General features: G+C 54.1%; 1 protein-coding gene across 4 annotated transcripts in view; it reads right to left on the bottom strand.

The window, feature by feature from the left end:
- Positions 1-1,115: 1,115 nt before the first annotated feature.
- NFATC2 (nuclear factor of activated T cells 2) overlaps positions 1,116-22,526 on the bottom strand; it is a gene marked incomplete at both ends in the record, with an annotated part of 147,524 nt that continues 126,113 nt past the window's right edge. For 2 of the 4 annotated variants that reach the window (XM_081097128.1, XM_081097126.1), the window contains one exon: positions 1,116-1,171. In XM_081097128.1, coding sequence (XP_080953254.1) covers positions 1,116-1,171 — 56 coding nt within the window. Of the gene's footprint in view, positions 1,172-8,848; positions 8,893-22,526 lie in introns of those variants that run through there. The other 2 variants (XM_081097129.1, XM_081097127.1) reach the window with 1 other exon arrangement.

Here is a 22,526-nt window from a genome sequence, read left to right as displayed (position 1 = left end):
TCAATAGGTTCAGGTCAAAATAACCAATGACCTTCAGGGCCAGATCCTGAGCTCGCATGTCCCACTTGGAGTCTAGGCCAGAAAGAGGGAATTCGGCCCTTTCCCCCTGCTTTGGGGAGCCCACTCACTCAGGCCTGCCAACTGCCTCTTTTCACAACCGCTTCACAAAAATATCTGTGCTTTTTTTGAGGGGGAAGGGGGGTTGCTTTAGCCCTGTGCCATTCCTTCTGAAAATGCAATGCACATGCGTGGGGTTCTCTTAACGCCTTGATGGGAAAGCACTCTGGCTGTAAGGAAGAAAGCAAGTAGGGTCATTGCAGAGCCCTTAGGTTGTGGCTGCAGCCAGGGTGCTCACTCTGCAGGCGGGGTCACCTTCTCCAGTCCGGGGCGCGCTGCAGGGCGGGAGCTGCTGGCCAGGGCGGCGCCACCTCCAGCCACCTGGGCCAGCCTTATGAAGCAGGGAAAAAGCATACATGTCATAACTTAACTCCAAGAAGTTCTAACGGGGGATCTTGTCGGGGCCAGGCAGTTTTGCTTCCGGATGAGAATTTAAGAATACGTGTTAGCCGTGGCCCCGCTGTGGCACGCCCGGGCGGCCCTAAGGACGGCGGGCTGGCCTGTTTCTCCAGCCTGTGAGCTGGATGCTTGGGCCACGTTCCTTTGCCTGTTCCGTTTGGGAACTCCTCTCCTCCGGAAGGTGCGGAGCTGGGAAATGAGTCGAGGACTGAGGACGGGGTTTTAACCTCAGGGCTGCGCCTTCCATCCCCCACCAGCCGTGCCGTGAGCTCATCACCCGCTCTCAGGTGCGGTCCGGCGTGCTGTCTTGATCAGAATTTGGTTTTGGTCAGCAGGCACTTCAGGTTTGGACGGGACACCATTAAAGTCCACCGAGATGCTCTTTGGGATTTAAGACAAAAAAAAAAATCAAAAGGCAGAGCGTCCTCGCTGTGTTTCCGGAGAGAGGTGGCGAGCTCCTGGATGAGTGGGCTGCCTGCCAGGAGGGGCGCTGCCCGCGTGGGACTCCGGGCAGGGCGGGCGGGACCCTCAGGAAGACGGGAGGGGCGTGGAGGGCTCCGAGGGGACAGGTACGGAAGGCGTCTTGCTAATGGCTTCTTCTACGTCTGATTTCTGGTGGGAGGTCCTGAAAACTCCTTCCTGATGATTTCGTTAACTACAACAGAAAAGAGAGAGAGTAGGGGCGAGTGAGAGGCACCAAAACACAGGTCAGATTCACTTTCTAGAGCCAAAGACAGTCGGCTTTTTTTTTTTCCCCAAAAACACATTTTTGTTCTCTGCAATAATAGATTTGACAGTTCTTAACATACGAAATGCCTTCCTATGGATTTGTTGGGGAAAACTGTCTAAATGGTAACTTTAGAAAAATCATGGCAGAAATGGAGTTGGTCCTTGTGGCAGGTTTTCAGTAAGTTTCTCTTCTTCTGTCTTTTATCTTTTTAAAAATATTTTTATTGATTTCAGAGAGGAAGGGAGAGGGAGAGAGCGATAGAAACATTAATAATGAGAGAGAATCATTGAACGGCTGCCTCCTGCATGCCTTACACTTGGGATCATGCCTGCAACCTGGGCATGTGCCCTGACTGGGGATCGAACCGAGGCTGATGCTCCACTGAGCCTTGTCCATAGCCTAGCTTCCCTCTGTTTATTTAATGCTCTGTAGACTCTCTATTGCACACCAAACTCCTTCCATTATCACAACATCCAGGAAATACCTACTACATGACTGAAACACAGTTCCTTGACCCACAGCATGTACAGCCCCCAAAAGAGGCCTGTAAAAGGACAGTGGGGGAAACACCACAGACAGACTGGCCACCAATGTACACATCATCTCTTTCAGCACAACCAGGAACCCGCCCCACATGGTGAGGCTTATCAAGTAGAAGGTGGCCTCTTCCCCCAGGACACAGCACCAGCTCTCCTCTACCATTTGGGCCACTTATCGAGGACGCTACTTCCTGGAATCAAGGTAGTGAGGTCTTAGAAGAGGGGGCCTTGTGAATAGCTTCCTTTTGCATTCTTAGAAAGAAGACCCTGCCACCAATGCGGCCCAACAGGGCGTGCGCCTGCCCTAGGGGTGTGCGCCTGCTCTAAGGGTGTGCGCCTGCCCTAGGGTTGTGCGCCTGCCCTAGGGTTGTGCGCCTGCCCTAGGGGTGTGCGCCTGCTCTAGGGGTGTGCGCCTGCCCTAGGGGTGTGCACACCTGCCCCAGGGGTGTGCACACCTTCGGGTGGGCAGTTGAGCGGTCCCATCACGGGTACATGAACCTCCCTCTCCTTGTTCTGACACCGAGTCCTTCCCACAGACGCCTCCTTTCTTCTCTTCTCATCTCAGCCTCACCCACAGTTAGAGACGGGAAACTGGAAGGGCTCACTGTGGAGATTTGCTCAAAGTCTCTCCCTGTTCAAGTTGGGTCCTCCTAGGTCCAGGGATGAGCCTGCAACACCCGAAATAGGAGGAGAGCTGGACAAGTCCGGCGTGACTCAGCTCCCTCACAAAACTGGCTGCCGTGTGACTTGACCTCTCTGTGCCTCGGGTTTCTCATCTGTAAAGTGGGGATCATAGCAGTGTGTGCCCTTGGGGGAGGGTGTGAGGCGCGATGGACATACAAACTCCTTGCACCGGCCTGGTGAAGGGGGTTCTGTCGCCGGTGGCTGCGATGGTTAGCGATACCCCCGCACTTTGTGGGGGGCGCTGGGCTCAATGCTTTCTTTTGCACCAGCAACCAGTCCGGCACGGCTTGCTGTTCTGCAGAGGGATGCCGAGAGCGCATGCGAGGCGAGAGTCCAGGCTCCAGAGCCTGCCGGCCAGGGTTAGCGTCTTGCCTCTGCCACTTCCTGTTTGCTGAACCCTGCCTGAGTGATGGAAGTACTTTGTGCCTCAGTTTCCCCATCTGTAAACTTTATATAAAAATGTTACCTTCCTCTGAGGGTTGTTGAGGAGCTTGAGATGATACAAGTGACAGTTACCACAGTGGCCAGTGTCTAGCAGGTATTGGTTTGTAGAGTAATATATGTATGTGACATATATGTACATATTTGAATATGATCCATGTATGTTCATGCATGCAAATGTACGTTAGAATAACATCCATTTCCAGGGTGGAAAGGGGTCCATGAGTGGGAACTCAGAGGATGAATGGGCAGATCCAGCTAACCAGCATTAATTGGGCACCTACTATGTGCCAGGTACCAGGGGAATTCTGGGAGCCCTACACCAGGCACCAATGGCGAATGGCTGCCCCAGCCCTGCCCCTCGAGAGCCCTGAGGGGCCTGGTGAGCCAGGGCTTTTGTGAGGCCTCATGAAAGCCTGGTGCCAGGGGGCAGGGGGTCAGCACAGCTTCAGCGAAGCTTTTCAAAGCCCGGATTCTGAAGGGCTTCCTGTTTTCTCAACCTAGGAAATGAGAGGAGTCGATCCTCAGTGGGAACTTTCCACCGCCTTGGCTTCTAAAAATAGCCGGTGGGCAGAGCCGCTGGTATCAGGGCACTCAGCAAGGGCCGGTTCCCTGGTCAGAACCCGGGGCTGGGGGGGCGGGGGGAGGCCAGGGCAGGGGGTGGACACAAGCCGCTTTCCCTCCTGCTGGCTGCAAGCGACTCAGGTAGGAGCCCAGTTGCCTCTGGAACATGCAGGAGCCGGTGCACGTACTTCGACGGCCCGCCCTCGGGGGCAGGAGGTGGCCGGGCAGTGAGGCCCACGCAAACCCCACGCAACCTCCCGGGAGAGGAACCCGCTCTTCCTGAAACCTCAGAGCTTGCTCCCCTGGCTGTGCATGGGAGAAAGTCCTAGTGCACAAGCGCTAGCTGGTGGTAGCCACGACCGTGCAGGCGCATCAGTCTGGAGGCTAGGGCTCCGAGCGCTGAGAGGGTCCATGCGTGAACACTTCAGACTTCCCGACTCAGTCTCCTGCCTGTGGGAGCTCCCGCCTTCGCAGACCCAGGTGTCCCGGCTCAAGGAAGAGAGACAGGGAGCTGCCACTGCCCTTTGCCTCCGTTCCATGGTGTCCAGCTGGTATCCCTCCCTTTGTCTCTCCCACCTTTTGTCCTTGGGGAGACCAAGAGTCCCCCCTCTCAGCCCTGCTGTCCCCTCATTCTCGCATCCTTAGTCTCACTCCCTTGCTCTGAACCCCTCCATGCACTTAAGGCCTCCCTTCTAGAACCTTGCTCTAAGCCTGGCCTCCTCCTGCTTCCCTGCAGGCCCTGGGACCTGGCCCTGCTGCCCTCCCCCGACTGCATGCCAACCAGACCAGCTTCCCGGGCCCTGCGCCCCACCGTGCCCAACTCGTGCCCCAGAGCCTGCTTTTCCTCCTCACTTCATTCACGGCTCCGCCTGGATGTTCTCTTCTGGGAGGCTGCCCTGGTGGCGATGCGCAGTGCCCCTCCCCATAGTGGGGTCCCCTCGTCTCCCCTATCGGTTCCTGGGAATTCTCTGGTGCTTTGTTAATGTTCTTGCCCCCACCCCATGTACCTAGCTCCGTAACAGTGCCTGGGTACATAGGAAGTGCTCACTAACATGTATTGAGGAATGAGAATAGTGACGCTTAGACAGGGGTTACACAGCCTCAGGTCACACTGGCCTTTGCCCCCAGGTCTGACTCTGAGGCCTAAGCCCTGAACCCCTTTTCTATGCCGTTGCCATCAGCATTTCATCCATTCAATAAGTGTTTTGAGCATCTATCCCAGCCGTGGGCAAACTACGGCCCGCGGGCTGGATCCAGCCCGTTTGAAATGAATAAAACTAAAAAAAAAAAAAGACCGTACCCTTTTATGTAATGATGTTTACTTTGAATTTATATTAGTTCACACAAACACTCCATCCATGCATTTGTTCCGGCCCTCCGGTCCAGTTTAAGAACCCATTGTGGCCCTCGAGTCAAAAAGTTTGCCCACCCCTGATCTATCCTATGCCAACCTCTCCTCCCACTTCTTCCCAAATTGGCCACGTGCAGTTCTACAACTAGCCCCTCTCCTTGTTCAAATCCTAGCTTCCCTCCTGCCCATCCCTACAGGCCATCACACCCCTACCAGGGGGCCCTCACTCCCTCCAGAAGCAAGCACAGTTGACCCGTGAACAACACGGGGGTTAGCACCGACCCCCTGGGCAGGTGGAAAATCCACATAGAACTTTTGATTCTCCCCCAAATTAACTACCAATAGCCTACTGTTGATCAAAGCCTTACTGAAAAACACAGTCAACACAATTTGTAAGCTGTATGTATTATATACTCTATTCTTACAATAAACTAAGCTAGAGAGAAAAAACATGAAGAAAATCATAAGAGAAAATACGTTTATAGTATTTATTGAAAAGAATCCATGGATAAGTGGATCCACGGAGTTCAAACCCATGCTGTTCAAGGATCAACTGTATTGAATTCTCAGAATGCTTTGCTCGCCTCTCCTCTGCAGGTTATTGGAGTCACCTGTGTCCTCACTGTACCATGGACTGCACCAGGCACACAGCAGGTGCCTAATGCATGTATCTTAGCCCACCACAAGGACCCCATACCAGCAGCCTAGGTCACTTGGTTTAGGGAAGCTGATTTTCCTTTGTTATCTGATTGACAAATTGGTTGCCTGTCTATGACTTGTCTAAAGCATTTTCTCTACAAAAGAATAGAAACCATTCACATTTATTGAGGGCGAACTGTGTGTCGGGCACTGTTCTAAGGGCTAAGTTATTTCTCACACCAAACCTAGTCATAGAATATGGATGGGGAAACAGAGACAGGCAGTCCTCTGCCATAGCAGGTGAGGGGATCAGGACCGGAACCCAGGACCCATTTCACAAACAGGGACACTATATGGCGGGTGGTACAGAGACCGTGCTATTAAGCTCAGTAATCGTCACCCTTCTTATGGGGCCCTGGAGTCCTCAGTGGCTTCTGTGTGAGTCAACAGCAGAGAAAGCCATGAGCCGAGTGGTTAAGGTGGTCACTGAGTATCACTTTCTCAGAACAGAATTGAGGCCAGTGGTGCTAGGTCTGCTGCAGGCACCCCTGACCTTCTGTCACCGTAGAGGCACTGTGATGAAAACACCGACGGGGAACACGTCTACAACCTCAGGGTGAGCAGTAAGCCTGACTCTTAAGGCCAAAGCCAGAAAGGAAAAGATGGACAGATGTAAGTACATAAAAGTTATTCACTTTTCAAAATTCCAAATGTTTTCAGTGGGTGACAAAAAGTCATTCATATATAAAGAGGTATTACAAATCAACAAGAAACTAGAATTCTTCTAATATATGGCTGTAGACATAAGGAGAATATCTGAGGGGTCACTAAAGTTTTCCTGTAAAGGGCCGAATAGAAACATTTTAAGGGGTGATATAGCCCCTTAATCCCTCAGCTCTGTGGTTGGAGCATGAAAACAGCCCTAGCCATAGACAGTACGTGAGCAAATAGGCATAGTGTGTGCCAATAAAACTTTATTTACCAAAACAGGCCGGGAGCCGGATTTGGCCTGCGATGGAGTTTAATGACCCCTTAGTGTATACCAATGGCAAAAAAGAAATGGAAAACCCAGTGTTTTCTTCACCTACTTTTTGGGGGTGGCAATGTGGGGAAGCCAATGCCCCTTCCTGGTATTGTGCATCAAGCAATTCCGGGGCGACTTAGGGTTAAATTTCTAAAAACAGAATTGGTTTCTGTGAGCATCCCACTCTGCCCCGGGGAATATTCTGGTTCTCTTGGAGGCCCAGACAGATGCATGCCGACTGCCTTCCAGCTGAGCCGCGGTGCTCACACATCAGCTTGCAGGCAATGGCTGCGCAGGGCCGCATACAGAAAACCACACACACGTACTCTCAGGTACAACTGAAGAGGTTTTCAAGGGTAATTTTGACTCTAGGCCTTTTCCCCTTAACTGCTGACTTTGGAACTTAATCCCCTGAGAAAAAAAGCAACAGGAAGGGAGTGGACAGACCCCATCCTGCTTCTCTCCCAAACCTCAAGCATGTTTTCTGAACTCTGGTTAGACCACGTGAGTGCCCACAAGAGCCTGGGGCCAGCCACAAGGGCCGTGGCCAGAAAGACACTCGAGCTTGAGCGGGAATCGAGGCGGCTGCACGCTCTGGGCCAAATCGAAGAGGCCAAGGCCTGCCCACTGCCCTTCTCCGGCAGCGCTCGGCCAGATTCAGTCCCGAGACCCACGCGTGGGGCAAGATGAGAGGGCGGGACAAAACACAGGAAGTGTCCTCCGGGTGCTTCTGCCCCTCGCTCCAGCTGCTCCGGGGGAAAGCTGCTCTGAAGGACAAGAGCCAGCTCCAGGCCCGTGTCCCCCATGGGCAGGTGGAGAGGGGCCCTGTGTCTTCCCTGCAACTTTGGTTTCACAAGTGAAATGATCTGTGTTTTCCCAGCATCTCTGCTGCTCTGGGAACATGGCTTTCCGGAGGGGCTAGACCTTCGAGGCTCAGTGACAAGGACAAAACCCCTTGGTGAGCCTGCAGCCCAGGGCTGTGGTGGGGTCTGAGGAGCTCCTACTGGTGATCCCCTCTGAGGCCAAGTCCCCGGCCCCTGCGGGTCAGAAGCATTGCCAAGTTCTAACCAGGGAGGGGAGGACCATGTCCCCAGGGGTTCCCGCTCAGCACTGCTGTTGCAGCTGCCTCTCTGTCATCCTGACTCCTTGGGTGTGAAGCCCTCGGGGAGCCTGCACCTGGTGGGGCCCAGCAGTGGGCACTGGTGGTGGTACTGCTGCCTCTGCCTGTGGACAGTCTTAGTAGTCGCGGCTGAGAATGTGCCCCTCCTGACTCGGGGTTCACGCTGCCCGTGGGAGGTGGCATCGAAGTGGCCCCAACCTCTGGGGAGCAGGGTCCTGGACTGTGTGTGCTAAAGGCATGGCATCTGAGGGTTGTTCTGTGTTTTCATTGGGCCACTGGCATGAGGACTTCAGGGTCTGTCCTGTGAGCTATGAACCACGTTCACGGACCAAGGGACCGTTCAAAAGCCACAGCCCATTGGCAACTGGGAGGGGTCAGGAGGCACGGGAACCCCAGTGCTGAGGCTGGCTGGCTCCCGGTGCACGCTTCCCGGGTGCTGGGCACCACGGCTGGTCTGATCAGAATGGGCCAGGATGACATCCAGCAGGAAGCTGAGGCACAGAGAGGGAACACAACCTCCTCACTGTCCCACGTGGACGCTGCGCCCACAGAGCCCCCCGCCACCTACGTTATAAAGTGTCAGCTGCCAGGCGCCCTGTGCAGGCCCAGAACCCGAAGCCGATCGAGGTGGATCTACAGCTTGAAGCTCAATGAGGGGCTGTGCTGAGCTCAGTGGGGACACCCAGCGGCCAGTTAAGCTGATGAGATCAAGACGGGAGGCGGCCCAAGCGTGGCGAGAGAGTAGTTGCCTGGGTTTTCTTATCGACCTGCCCTCTCTCTTTTCCCAGCGCAGAACGCCCCACCGCTGACGGAGAGCCTGCCTAACTGCATACACCAAGCAACGTAGACGAAACCCAAAAAGAGGTGGCAAAGTACAGGAGCAGAATTTTCAGATGGGAGCATGACAAGGCTGCAGTCCCCCGGGAAGGGTGCTGGGGCCCCTGGGAGAGCATGCAAATCCCCAGCGCCCCATCCCCCTCCTTCCCGCCCCAACCTGGAGCTCCAGCCTCACAGACCCAGAGCATCCCCGGGGTGTCCCCCAGGGGGCCCCCTTACGAAGGGGCGGGGGTCCGGCCCTTAAAAGAGCAGGAAATGGTGTCTGTGAGGATGGACTTCAGGTTGTCAAGTTTTCTTTTATTCAAGTTAAGGAAACACACAGCTGGAAAACAAAAGGAGAGGCAGAAGATATAAATTACCTTTAACTTTGATTTCTCGGATCAAAGATCACAGTCATTCTGTTTCATAATATGTTTTGTATCCAGCTAAGGGGTGTGTCTATCAGCTCTGAAAGAGATTTGCAAAACCATTTTTGAGAAGAAGATAAAACGTCATCTTCGACCTCTACTATGCTTGCAACCCATGTTCATATCATCAGCCATTTAATGAGTATCTCATGAAAATCAGGGCCATGTGGGACCCAGGACAGAACGGAACCCTCTGCCCAAATCCGGTGTCATCTGAACATGGGTGCCAGCATTAACCCCAAACCAGGGCGACCATCACGGACATGAGGGACTTTGTGGAAAGAAGTGGGGAGACCGGAGTGCAGCCGCAGATTGTGGCGACGTTTTGGTCTGATGGTTTAAGTGAGACAAAGCAACCGAGCTGCTGCTTATGCCATGGAGCTTCAAACCATGGCCAACGAGTGCGATACGATTTTAGAAGCTAGCTCTGCTGCAAAGAACATCAATTTCATGAGGGATCGACTCCCATGCAATCCTCCTTCAGGCTTTCACAGGTGCTAAAGTGGACCCCTGTCTTGTTCTTAGTGGTGATACAACCTCAGTGGGCATGCAAATTCCTAAGAATTCAGATTTTCTTCCTGTTGCTTTGGTCGGCAATTTTTTCAAAAAGTGACTTATTTTTATCGCCCCGCCCAATCAGAGCACCGAAGGCCCTTAAAAAGGAGCTGCGAGCAGTCGACTTTATAAACCATTCCATTATGTCACATTTTCATTTGAAAACCACAATAAACTGCCCTCTTTAGCTGTGTAACGCCTACAGCTTTCCAAACGTGTATTCGCTCCAGCCCCTTTCAATGGCCAAAGGACACAGCCAGGGTCCGTTTTGACTCCCTGGTTGAGAAACAGTTTGAGATGCACTTCCCCCGGGGAGTGACCCAGCCGTTGCTAGATGCGGGTTCACTAGCGTTATGAGCTAAACCCGGGTGCTCTCAAGGAGAGGCGCTGGTGAGATTTGAAGCTCCCCTGTGAGCATGGCGCACTCAGCTCTTTTCTGCAGGGAGAGAGACCTGAACTCCCAGATGCTGGGCTCCCATAGGTTTGTTCGGGGTTCATCACAGGCGGCTGCAGCCCAGGACAAAATAACCATCTTCCTGCCCGCCCTCCTCCGTAGCTGCTATAAACACAGTTTGGACCGGGCATCTCAGGCCGTCTCCTGAAGCACAAAGACCCACTCGCCAAAATTCCAGGTGCGTGTGGCCCTAGGGCAGCTTGCTCACTGTCCTTCCCTACCTCTGCTACACACTGGCTTGTCCCAAACCCGTCGTTCAGAGCCTTAAAATATCACCTATATCCTGACAATGGCCAAATCCATGTTTTCTAGCCCAGACCTCACACCTGAACTTCAGATTTAGACACCTAACTGCCCACAGGGCCTCTCAAATATGGCCCAAACGAAACTCCCGACTCACTCCCACCTCCATGGCCCCCCCCCACCCCGCCCCAGAAAATAGCCCTGCTCTACTTACTTGTCCCCATTAGAGGAAACGTACTCCCTACTTCCGGTTGTTCAGGCCAATTCTGGTCACAGCCCACATCCCCTCCGTATACAAATGCTTCTGGATTTGCCCTCAAAATGCACCCGGAAATGAAAACCTCCTGTGTCCACCATCCCATGTCCACCACCACACGGGTGCCCACCTCCCCGTCTCTGTCCAACAGCAGGTGGATCCCACTGGAGCTTAAGGGAGAGCCTTTGACTCAATTGTTACTCCGCGAAAATCAGCTCCACGGTGCTGTCATGGCCAAGACATTCTCACTTTGTCCATATGGACCCATTCAAGCAGCGTTGAGCAGGTACCAGGGGCGGGCACCTTCCAAGGTCACACCCTGAGACCAGGGATTTGAACCCAGGTGGAACCCCAGGGACCAGGCTCTCCACACAGCTGGCCAGTACCTGGGTGCTCTGAGGGGGAGTCTCAGAGGCTGGTCCCCAAGAAGCGAAGCCTGCACTACTTCCACTCCCCACCCCTCTGCACCGGAGTTCAGAGAATTTACAAAGCATCTAACCCATCGGTTTGTTTGTGGCCTTTTGGGGTGCAGCTTCCTGTTTAGTCATGAAGTTTCACTCTTTAACTGTCTGTCTCTTGGTGGAAGACAAAGCAGCAAGAGCCAGAGAAAGGGCCCCTTTTAAGTCAACTAAGACCCAAAGTTCAACTCGAATTTCAGCTCCAGACCCAGACCACCAATCCTCCTCCTTCATAGGTGGGGTTGGTGGTGTGGTGCCCACTTCCCAGATCAACATACTGAGGCAGAGAAAGATGGAGCGACTTGTCCATGAGCAGCCTCCTGGTACTGCAGAGCCGAGATCGGGCCCCAGCTCCACCACCCTCCCGTGTCTGAGCTACCGTATGCCCCCTGGGTGACAACCACAACCCTCCCTAAGGCAGAGAGGGAGGCCTCGGGCCCTAGAATCACTGCCCCATTCGGTGGTGGTGGTGCGTCACGAAGCTGAAGACCTAGCCCAGTTGTGGGCAAACTACGGCCCGTGGGCCGGATCCGGCCCGTTTGAAATGAATAAAACTAAAAAAAAAAAAAAAGACCGTACCCTTTTATGTAATGATGTTTACTTTGAATTTATATTAGTTCACACAAACACTCCATCCATGCTTTTGTTCCAGCCCTCCGGTCCAGTTTAAGAACCCATTGTGGCCCTCGAGTCAAAAAGTTTGCCCACCCCTGGCCTATAGAGCGAAGCTGCGTTTTTACAAGCCCAGGCCTAAACCTGTGACTCGGCCCGCTAGTCTGGGGATTCAGTTAGGAGACAGGTGGGGAGAGGCTCCCTGATTAATCAACACCAATAACCAACCTGAACGCCTAAGAAACACGGACCCAAGAACCTGTCACCTTGACTAATCCTACACCAGCCTGCAGCCGTTGAGAACACAGACAGGGATGCAGTTAGATGGAGAGGCCCGAGCGCATCTGTGTCACGGAGCGGATGGGAGTCAGAGACTCGCCTAAGGTGCGTTCCGCTCGATGGTCCTACAGTGGAAACCAGTCCCAACCAGGACAGAACATGCGGCCGTCTCTTCCCCGGCCCACTTCCTCCATGATCACACGGCGGCTCAGATCAAGGGAGGAACAATTTGGACTCTCTCCAAGCCCCGCTGCCCCGCAAGGAAGGACTAGCCAACTGTGTAAGCACAGACCGGAGCCGAGCCTCCCCCCCTGCCCAGGCCTTTTCTCCAATTCAGCAGAATTTCTTCTGATGACATGCAGCTCCGCGGCATCCGTCCGGACAGGCAAGCACACAGCTCTCTCAGGCCGCGACCACAGGCAGGAAAGCATGCTCCACACACCCTGCTTCCTTGTTCTTCAGCCATCTCTTCAGGCCTCGACCCCAAACCTCTGCCGGGAGGCCTCAGCCGCAAGCAAGGGCTGCAAAATAAGTTGCTTTTTTTTTTTTTTTAAGCAAAACAGAAACAAAAGAAAAGCACTTGTTACTACATCCAGTTGCCATTCTGGAAAGCAGCAGCGATCCAAACCCACAGAGTGGCCTGCGACCACAAATGAGATGATAAAATAAATACCTAATTGTTTGGGAAGCCGTCTTTCTCTCTGGGGGTTGGAGGAACGAGCCAGGCGTTTGCTCTGACATCTGAGTTGACTTCTCGTTGCTCAGGCGTGAGAGATGGCACTGAGGCGGGGAGGGCGGCGCGGCCGGCCAGGTGGGAGCTGGGGCCGCGGGAAGTACTTCTATCCCGACCTGCTTCCCTCGCGCCGCCACAGCGTCACTCAGTGTCCTGATGGCCTCCGGGAGGAGCTCAGCCCCCACCTGCTCACACGACCTTTCCTTCGAAAACCACCCTGGCCCCTGAGGCTTGGCAAGGGTTCACTGGACGTGGACTGAATCCGCCGCACCCTCCCATAAATTCACCTTCCAGATCATTCTGTGTCCTTCCACATGTGTCCCGACCAGCTCAAGCCACAACCACACATTTCCTAAGGCCATCATGGGCCCGTCCTGCAAGGAAGCATCCGATCGTCACCCTCCCTTTCCCAACACTGCCCATCTATGTATTGTCTTACGATTCCCCTGCTCCCCTGGGTTCCAGCCACGTCTGCCTCCCTCGAGGCCCTCGGGCATGAGCATTGACTGACCTGCAGACTGCCCTGGCGTGCAGGCCTGTCCCCACATGTACTTGGCAATGCCTCACGATGGGGCCCAGCCCTGGATAAGCCAGCCCACCCACCCACCTGCCTGCCTGGGGGAGAGGGAGGGAAGGGTCAAGTGCAGGGCCAAGCACCCTCCACCTTCCTGTTCAGCCAAGAGGCTGTGGGGAGTCAGCAAAGTAAATCAGGGTCCCCTGGGCCTCCTAGGTAAGAGAAGAGATTCCACCAGGCCTAACTAAGCAGGGACCAGGCCTTCTTGTAAGTTTCGCCAAGTGAGATTCACAGGTCAGACCCTGACACTTACTGCTCTCAACTCAGAGGCTGCCCTGAGTGACCAGCAAGGACTATATGTGACATTACACCAGGTGTCTCTGAGACACAGTATATCTCCCGGGACATGCAGACAGAGCCTAGACTCCTGACTCGTCCCCTTGACCAAAACTTTCATCTGTACAGTCCCTGCTGTGGACCAAATTGTGTCCCCCAAGTTGCTGTTTAAGCCCTAACCCCCAATGTGATGGTATTTGGAGACCGGGCCTTTGGAGGGGGATTAGGGTTAGATCCGGCCACAAGGATGGGGCCCTGCTGATGGGATTAGTGCCCTTCTACGAAGAAGCACCCAAGAGCTGGCTTTATCTCTGCCATGTGAGGGCACAGCAGGAAGGTGTCCATTTGCAAAGGCCTCTCACCTGAACCCAACCACCTGCATCCTGATCTCGGACATCCAGCCTCCAGAACTGTGAGAAAATTAACCCTACTTTTGTGTCCACATCCAGCCTCAAATGCTGCCTGGGTTTCTCCAGCCAACAGCCCCTTCTCTGCCCTCCACTGAGCTCACAAACACAGCCTTTCTGAGCACAGTGGTGAGGGGCTCCCCCACCTTAGAGGGGGCAAAATCACAGGGAAATGCACTGTTGAGAGCCAGGCTGCTGGGATCCAAATCCCAGGCGGGCACATCCTGCTGTCAGGGCGAGCCCCGAGCCTCTCTGCACCTCCCCTGGCCAAGGTGGGCAATAACTGTCCCGGGCAATTTTAAAGAGGATGCCACCCATTTTAGAGGAAATCAATGAGTCAACACAAGACAGGTGCTTTCCACAGTGTCTGGCACATAGTAAGCAAAGCACATGCATTGAGGGGATGTGAGCCAATCACTGGAGCTTTTGCGCCTGTTTTCTCATCTGCAAAATGGCGATAACACCAAGCATCTCGGATGCAATGGATACAGGTGCAGCACTGCCCAGCTAACACAAACCGTGCTCGCAGCTGCTCCTGTTCTCACAGTGAGTGTGTGTGAAGCCCATCACACAGAGAGCGCCTGGGTGACAGAGGAACGGATTGGACGGCCAGGCCACCCCTCTTCACTGCAGCACTTTCACCGTGGAGCTGTTCTGCATTTTCTGAGTGGGTGGGCCTGAGGTCGGCCGTGCTCTCGGGTGCGTTTTCACATCCTGCGGAGACGGGCCCCTCCCGGCCACCCTGCCTGGTGCACTGGCTGCCCTCTGAGTCACCGACACTCTGCAAACCAGGCCTCCGGAAGCCAGCCCAGGCAGCAGGCCTGCAGCCCCCAGCACCCAGCACCCAGCACCCAGCCATCTTATCAGCAAGACCTCAAGTTTACAAGAAAAATGTGCCACGCTGCGTTCCAAACTGTCCCCAGCTCTCGGGATGAGTAAACGTGGCAGTTCTGAGACGCTGGTTTCGAGTAAGAAGCTGAGGTGCTAACCGGGGGAGGGCATGTGACTGGCAGGTGGGGAGGGCAGGGCAGCTTGCAGCCAACAAGGTGGCAAGAGGAGGTCGCCCGCTCTGAGCAGACCTCCAGGGACACACGGACAGGCCACATCCCCAAACGCAGCTTCCTGGGGTCTTAATCCAGCATCTTCCTCAAACCCTGCCCCCCGCCATTAGCCTTCAGGATTCAGAACTCCAAATCCACATGTCACACGGCGCCACTGAGGGGCCGAGAGAGCAGTGCCTGAGGGCAGGATGCAGAGAGCTACTCCCCAAGGCCCTGGTAGGGGACGCCCCTTGGAAGGACAGGAGGGAGGTCCACGTCCATCTCCGAAGTTCCTAAAGGACGAGTGTCTAGGCTGTTTAGTGGGCACACTCTACGCTGACACCTATGTTATCTCATTGATGGCACATCGACAGTTCTGTCCACAAAGGCTTGGCGTTAGATGGACCAGGGTGAACCCCCAAGATACACTAGTATAGACACAGCACCCAGTTACCATGGTGATGGGTCCTGGGTTTTGAGAGAGGTAGTGTGGCTCAGCTACAAGGATCCTTTATCACTGGCTTGTAATAGCCCAGCGAAGGCAGGAAGGCCCCTCCTCTCTCACTCACTGCCAGCACCCAGGACAGAGCCCAGCACATAGTAGGTGGTCAGTAAGAATTTCCCGGAGGGATGGTTGAGCGAATGGATGATGGCACAGGCACGGAGAAACTGAGTCACATACCCAGGTGGGGCAGCCACCAAGGAGCAGAGCCTGGTTCAGACCTACATGGCCAGGCTCTGGCTCCTTGAAGGTGGGAATTCTTTTGCCATTGTCATCTGGCAACCAAAACCTGCTGCTTTGCATGCCATTCAGAACAAAGACTAGTCCTTTATAACTCGGCAGAGTTATAAAGTCAAAATCACCCATGTAGCGTGTGAACGAACACTTGGATGAGATTCAAGAAGCAAAGAACAGGTTGGCCCCCTTGGGACCACGAGCCAAGCCCGGGGCATGTACCTAAAAGGTGAGGTGGTGCCAGTGCCTCACGAGACTGCCAATAGAGCCAAGGCCGGGGTCCGGCGAGACATGGTGGCTCCCCCACCTCCAGAAGAAGAGGAACGTTCAAGTTCACTCTCTACAAAACCACCAGCAACCTGTGTTTCGAGACCCAAGGGAACCCCTCCTTCCTGTAGTGCCCACCTGATCCGGGCGTGGGGCTTGGAGCTCTGGGGGCCACACAGAGCACAGAGGCAGCCTCTCATCCTGGCCTCCACCGCTGGGGGCCTGTCGCATAGGGAAATCGGGTTATCCCAGAGGGTGACGGCGTGAGTGGCTGCGAGCCCACAGCTACCCACAGCAGGAGCCGGGGGCGCCCGGGACGCCCACTGGTCTCCGTCTCAGGATTCCATTTGGATGGACCAGCCAGCGCCACCCACTGCTGGGACCCAGGGATCCCACTTGGCCTGGGAAAGGATACTCCTCTATGATGGAAGCTCATGTACTTCTCACTGTCCTCTAGACCTCCTCCCCGGCTCTTTAAACAACACCAAGCATGTGCACACCCCAGGGCCTTTGCACTTGTTGTTCTACCTAGATTGTTCTTCCCTTAAGTCTTGGCAAGGCGCTTTCGTGGAGAGCTCCGCTCAGATGTCACCTCCTCTGGGGTGCTGCCCTCACTGGAACAGCAGGCCTCCACACACTACACAACCCACTGCACTCCATCCTGCAAGACGTGGGGTGTTGTAAGACTGGCCTCAGGAGAGATGCTTCCGAGGGAAACAGCTGTCATGAGGGAGAAGCCAGGGCCTCTGAGCTTCTGGTCATGCTGTCACCTGCCTGCGTCCTTCTCTGACTCATAAAATCCTGGCTCCAAAGTCCCCGCCCCCCCCACACCCTCCTGAGCACTGAGCATCCAGCACGGCACACGGCAGGATGCTGGGAGGCGAGGACTGTGGAACCTGGGCCCCTCAGCCTTGGTTTCCCACTCAGTTTGACTGAAAGGAGAAAGCATTTCTCCATTACGAGCATCTCTGTCCTGAGCCATTTCACACGCCAACTGGGATGTGGCTAGAAACTGCCCATGAGAAACCTTGGCAGGAGGCAGTTTTAAGAGTAGCATGTCCTCGGGCAGCCGGAGATGCTCAGAGATAGGAGGGTCCGCCTTTCCAACGAAGACCTCCTCAGCCCAACCCTGAGCACCACCCACTGAGCCGCCCAGCGTCGAGGGGGATGGGCTGCAGGACTGTCGTGGTTCCTCAGCTGCATCCCGCCCACATGACAGTCGGTGGCGGGAATGACAGCCAGCCCCTGTGAGAGGCGGCTCTATCTGCATTTCTTTTACAAAAAATAACCTCCTGCAGGTTCTAGAAAAACCCACAGAAACTCAGTGCCATACAATGTCCATTTCCCCCCATTTGAGAGAGAGATCCGGCGACCCAAAGTGGAGGTAAAGATTCCATGCCCTCCTGTGGGGCCGGGGAGCTGACGCTAACGGGTCCCCAGAAAAGCAAAAAGCTGAGATCCGAGACACGTCTGGGGACCCACAAGCTGGTGACTGCACCGACCAGAGATCGAGAATAGCTGCAGAGCTGCTGGGATTGAGAACTGTTGCCGGGGACAGAAAAGCTCATCTGTAGGACGAAGCCAAGAGACCGGAAGCGGCTCCCAGGCCTGTGGAAGTGACATTCCCAGCACCGCTGGGTTACAGGCCTGCGGGGAGAGGATGGACTCCCACTAGATGGTCCGGGGCCGCGCATGAGCTGCACGGAAAACAATGAAATTAGAGCCTTCACGCAAACTGGACAGACACATCAGCCCCAGAAGGATTCAAGTCTCCGTGGGGAAGGTGAGACTGAGGTCTTTGGAAGACGATACAGGAGACGCTCTTTATAACATCAGGGCAGAAACAGAATTCCTGAACCACCACGTCAGGCTCGAGGACATCACGTCACCAGGAGGGCCTGTGAACGTGCAGATGGCTGGGCCCCGCCCTGACATTTCTGCTTCAGAAGGTACCATTCACACACGAGCTGCGCAGAACAATGACAACATCTCCCAGCATCCAATGTGGGAGCACGGAGAGCCAGGCAGTGGCTTCTGGGCTGCTGATGGGAGTGTAAACAGGCGCAACCACTTTGGGAGACAATTTGTATTGTCTACGAAATGGCGCCTGTGTACGCCCAGTGACCAAGCAATTCCCTCTGTAGGTCCAACCCTACAGGAACTTCTCTGTGTGCATCACCAGGAGACAGAGAAAGAACCTTCTCGAAAGCACTGTCTGTCATAGCAAAGGGGAAAGACCCGGAAACAGCCAGCACCTGGCAATTCACCTGGCTGGCTGCAGATGCTGGTAAGTGCTGCTGGCGGCTGGCGGGTATGGAGCACTTGCTCTGTGCCAGGTTTTGTCCTGGGAACTTCATACATTAACACCCCCATGTTCACAGGCGCATGAGTAGGTGCTATTCTTTTTATTCCCATTCTGCAGTCCAGTAAACCAAGGCTCAGGGAGCTGCAGGGACTTGCTCAGAGTCACACAGCCAGCAGGTGGCTGAGCCAGGATTTAAATGCAAGCCAGTGAGTCCAGGGTGCAGACTTAAAACCACTCTTCCTGCTCTCCTGCCTTGCCAATCAATGCTGGTAAAGACAGAAGCTTTTTGGCCTAAAATGGTCAGAGTTAACCACTGAAGTTCAAGGAGAAGCTGATTAGGCCAATGGCTGTTCCTCTGTGCGTAACACACACACACACACACACACACACACACACACACACACACACACTGCAACCACAATGCAAGTTACTAAATCAATGCTCTGTCTTGTTTTCTGCCTGGCATATAGTAGGCACTCAGCAAATGTGATGAGTGGAACTGACTGAAGTGCAAGAAATTGGGGTCAGGATGCCAAACTTTACCAACACAGAAACGAGAGCTGCCAAGTCTGTGTGACAACAGCCCATCCCCTTTCTCCCTAAAGGACCTGCTGGCAGGAACTTTTCCTCTTGGAATTCAAAGCACCCCGAGGAGGGACCCCAACCTTATCATCCCCTCTCCTTCCAATGGGGTTACCTCAAACAGGTGCCTTCCTTCCTGCCCCTCTGCCAACACCAGCCACACAGAGGGACCTGAGAGGCAGAGAGCTCCCCGGGGCCTCCTCTAGAGCAGTGGTTCTCAGCCTTGGCTGCACATTAGAATCACCTGGAGATCTTGTTAAAATGCTGATTTCTGGGCCCCATCCTCCGGAAAGTCTGCTTCTTTGTTATGGGGTGGGGCCACAACATTAGTAACAAAGAAACAGAATTTCCGGAGGATGAGGCCCAGAAATCAGGATTTTAAAAAGATTCCCAGGCCCTAACAGGTTTGGCTCAGCGGATAGAGCATCGGTCTGCGGACTTAAGGGTCCCAGGTTCGATTCCGGTCAAGGGCATGTACCTTGGTTGTGGGCACATCCCCAGTGGGGAGTGTGCAGGAGGCAGCTGATCGATGTTTCTCTCTGATCAATGTTTCTAACTCTCTATCCCTCTCCCTTCCTGTCTGTAAAAAATCAATAAAATATATTTTTAAAAAGTAAAAAAAAAGATTCCCAGGTAATTCTAACATGCAGCCAAGGTTGAGAACCACTGCTCTAGAGGCTGAGTCTAGGAATCTCTCCAGGGTAGGCCTGGCCACAGTCAGGCACAGAGCTCTCTTGGGCTGAACCCCGGGACCCGAGCTCTGGCATCAAACAGCTGGGGGATCGGGTTGGGGAGGGCCATGACCAAAGGGTGACAACTGCCAAAGGGGCGACAGTGCATCCCCAGAACCTTCTCCCTAATGAGAGCTGGGAGCCAGCGTGGAGGAGCGGGCAGCCCGTTCTCTGAAAGGAGTCGGGGTGGGCAGGAGGAGGGCGTGCCAGCTCCTGGCTGAGGCCTGACTCTCTCAGAAGCCTGGCAGCTTGGAAAACACAGGGCGGGTTGTGTTCTCCGCCCCCAGAAATGCCTGGACCACAGCAGGAGGGAGACCCCGCTGGCAAGGCCTGGGATGCAAACACTGTGTTGTTTACAGAGGGAAGCTGGCCAGCTCACCAGCTCGGTGCCCACTCCCAGGAGTCCCCAGCCTCCACCGCTCTCCGCGGGCCGGGCCCACAGGGACTCTGCCTTCAGGAGCAGCAGGGAGCTGGAAGGCAGCAGCCAGAACAGGGACAGCGGGGGCGGGGGGGGGGGGGGGGGGAGAGCCAGCTGTGGCCTGAAAAGGGGAAGCAAGCTCGCAGGTCTCCCTGCAAAAGGAGCCTTCTGGGTCCAAGGTGAGCCCGCGCCAAGCACAACAGAATGACGGGGGGGGGAGGAGGAGAAGCAGAACGAAGCCCCAGAGCACGGAGCGGAGCGCTGCCCTGCTGCCCGGCAGCCCGCTCCTGGGCTTGCACAACCGTTTCCATGGCACTTGGTTTTGCTGTCACAACAACCTCAGGATGGCCGGGCGCTGGGCAGTGCTGCTGGCTGGCGGCGAGGAATTGATTTTTCTAGTGGGCCCCGTGGCCAGCGCGTTTTTTGAGGGCCCACCCCAGCCTGGTCTTCGGCTTCGGCCTCCAGCCCGAGGCCTGGAGAGCATGGCCTTGAGAGGGAGCCTCCCGCACCCTTCAGATGGGGATGCGTCCTTCCTTGACACTGTCCCTGTGACCCCGCAAAGTCCCTGCGGACATTTAAAGTGCCCAGCACTTTCACTTTTGGAAACTCCAGGTCATGCCAAGCAGCTCACAGGCCCCACTGCTCACAGTAAATGTCATCTAAATGTTGCTATAAAGGTTGAAAGGACTGGCTGACGTTTTATGTTTATAGGCGTTTCGTTAAACACTATCACCTCAATTTTGCAATTCTCTTCCTGGAGTTAGCAGTTTATCCCCGTACCCCCACACCCATACCCTGTGTCTCTCAAGCGTTTTTCCAGGCCATCTGAAAAGCTCACAGTCCTAGATCCTAAAGCTGACCTGCTGAGGCCTGAATTCTAGGCCCAGGAAACAGGCGGTCTCTCTGGGTTTTATGTTATCAAACCTTGCTAGTAGGCGCTAAAGGGTATTACTTATACTCTTGGACTCCCTCCTCTGAAAAAACCCAACCAACAAACAAAAACAAAAACCCACAAACAAAACAGAACAGAACAAAAAAACGACATAAATAACATCCACAATTTTACTCACTGGCTGTGTGACTTTTGGCTAGTTACTTAACCTCTCTGGGCTACAGTTTCCTCATCTATAAAATGGTGATAACAACAGTACTTGCCTCGTGGCGCTGTTATGGGGATTAAATGAGTTAAAACAGCGAAGTCTTAGGAGAGTGCCACCTAAGTATTAGCTATTATTCTTGTTAAAAATCATTATTGATGTCCTGTGATGATGAATAGTTTTAGCTTATTTAAACCCAGGTGGTATATGATCTGCATTTCATCCTTAGATAGTCATGCAAACCCACAGCGCATTGGTGAGCATCTTGTGTGCAGGGAGCCGCACCAGGCTTTGAGCAAAGGGGGACATGGGCACATGTTGGCAAGAGCCTACTACGTGCAAAGTCAGCCCAGGGGCACAGGCGGCACAGACGAGTCAGAGACATCAGTCCTTGTCCCAGAGAGTTGAACTTGAAGCAGGGGAGGAAAAAAATAGATAGAAACACCTGAAAGGCGAATGTGAGAAACGACCACTTTGAAAAAGCACACGTCCAGCCCTCAGAGGAGGAGAAAGGCTCTCTGGCTGCAGAGAGCAGAGAGCTTGTCAGAGCCTCGGAACGCTGGTCTGATTTCAAACGGCACGAGAGGGAGAGGATGGCGCTCCAGGTGCGGGTGGAGGCAAAGGCTCAGAGGGAAGACCCTCTCCGCACAGCTGCACGTCACTCCTTTCCCAGCGGAGAGGGGTGGGAAAAGACAATCACATCCACATGGTGGGAGACACACCCCGAAGCAGAAATAAAAGCTTTTTTCCCTAAATTCTCATTTTTTTATACTAGCCTCTATGGCCATTTCGAGGATCTGAAACACGTCCTTTCAAAACAAAATTATTTTAAATAATATGTGCATATGGCAAAGAAAATTTAAAAAGTATAGAAACACAGACAGGAAAAGGAACCCTTCCACTCCTGTCCACAGCTGCTCAGGACTCCGTTGTGTGGCTGTGTTTTCTGAACATTTAGGTTGCTGCTGGTACAAACAAGACGGCGATCCACATCCCACACACCACACTCAGGGGTGCCTGGATGGCCAGCCAGGGTTCTGAGCAGAGAGCCTCAGCCTGGAACTGGTGAGAAGATACTGAATAAACGTCACATCCCAAATGCGGAGACAGACATTTCCTCGGCCCTGGACAGATGCAGATGACGCCAAGGAAGGGGTAAAGCTGACCGGCGCTCTCTGTGGTGAGCTTGCTATGTGGCTGACTCTGTTAGACACACTTTCCAGGTACCATTTCATTTCAACCTGAAGCACTGCCATTCTCCCCATTTTACAGGTGGAGAAATTGAGGTCACAGACATTAAGTAACTTGCCTAAGGCCAGGCCCCAAGTTCCTTAGGCAGCTGTACAGAGAAGGGAGATGGGGAGAGAGCAGTGGGACTAGGAGTCTGTGGTAGCACCAGCTGAATCTGAGATTCCTGGGGGCAACCAGAGGGGGCTTCAGGAGTGAAAACCCATTTTCTGGAGTCTCATCAGACAGAGGGGGTGAAAGGGCCCAAAATAAGTGCTCCGTTCTGTTTATGTTCACATCTAGATCACCTTCTCCCACACACGCACGCCTCTAACAGCTCAGCCTGCGGGCCCCTAGCTCTGGGACCCGAGGCAGACACTCCCTCTCAGCCTGACATTATGGCTGTGACTCGGGGATGATAGTC

Source organism: Myotis nattereri, assembly GCF_964212035.1.
Source record: "Myotis nattereri genome assembly, chromosome: 8".
Classification (NCBI taxonomy): Eukaryota; Metazoa; Chordata; class Mammalia; order Chiroptera; family Vespertilionidae; genus Myotis; species Myotis nattereri.
The sequence above is the reverse complement of the archived record's forward strand: the minus strand, read 5'-3'. Positions and strand labels throughout refer to the sequence as shown.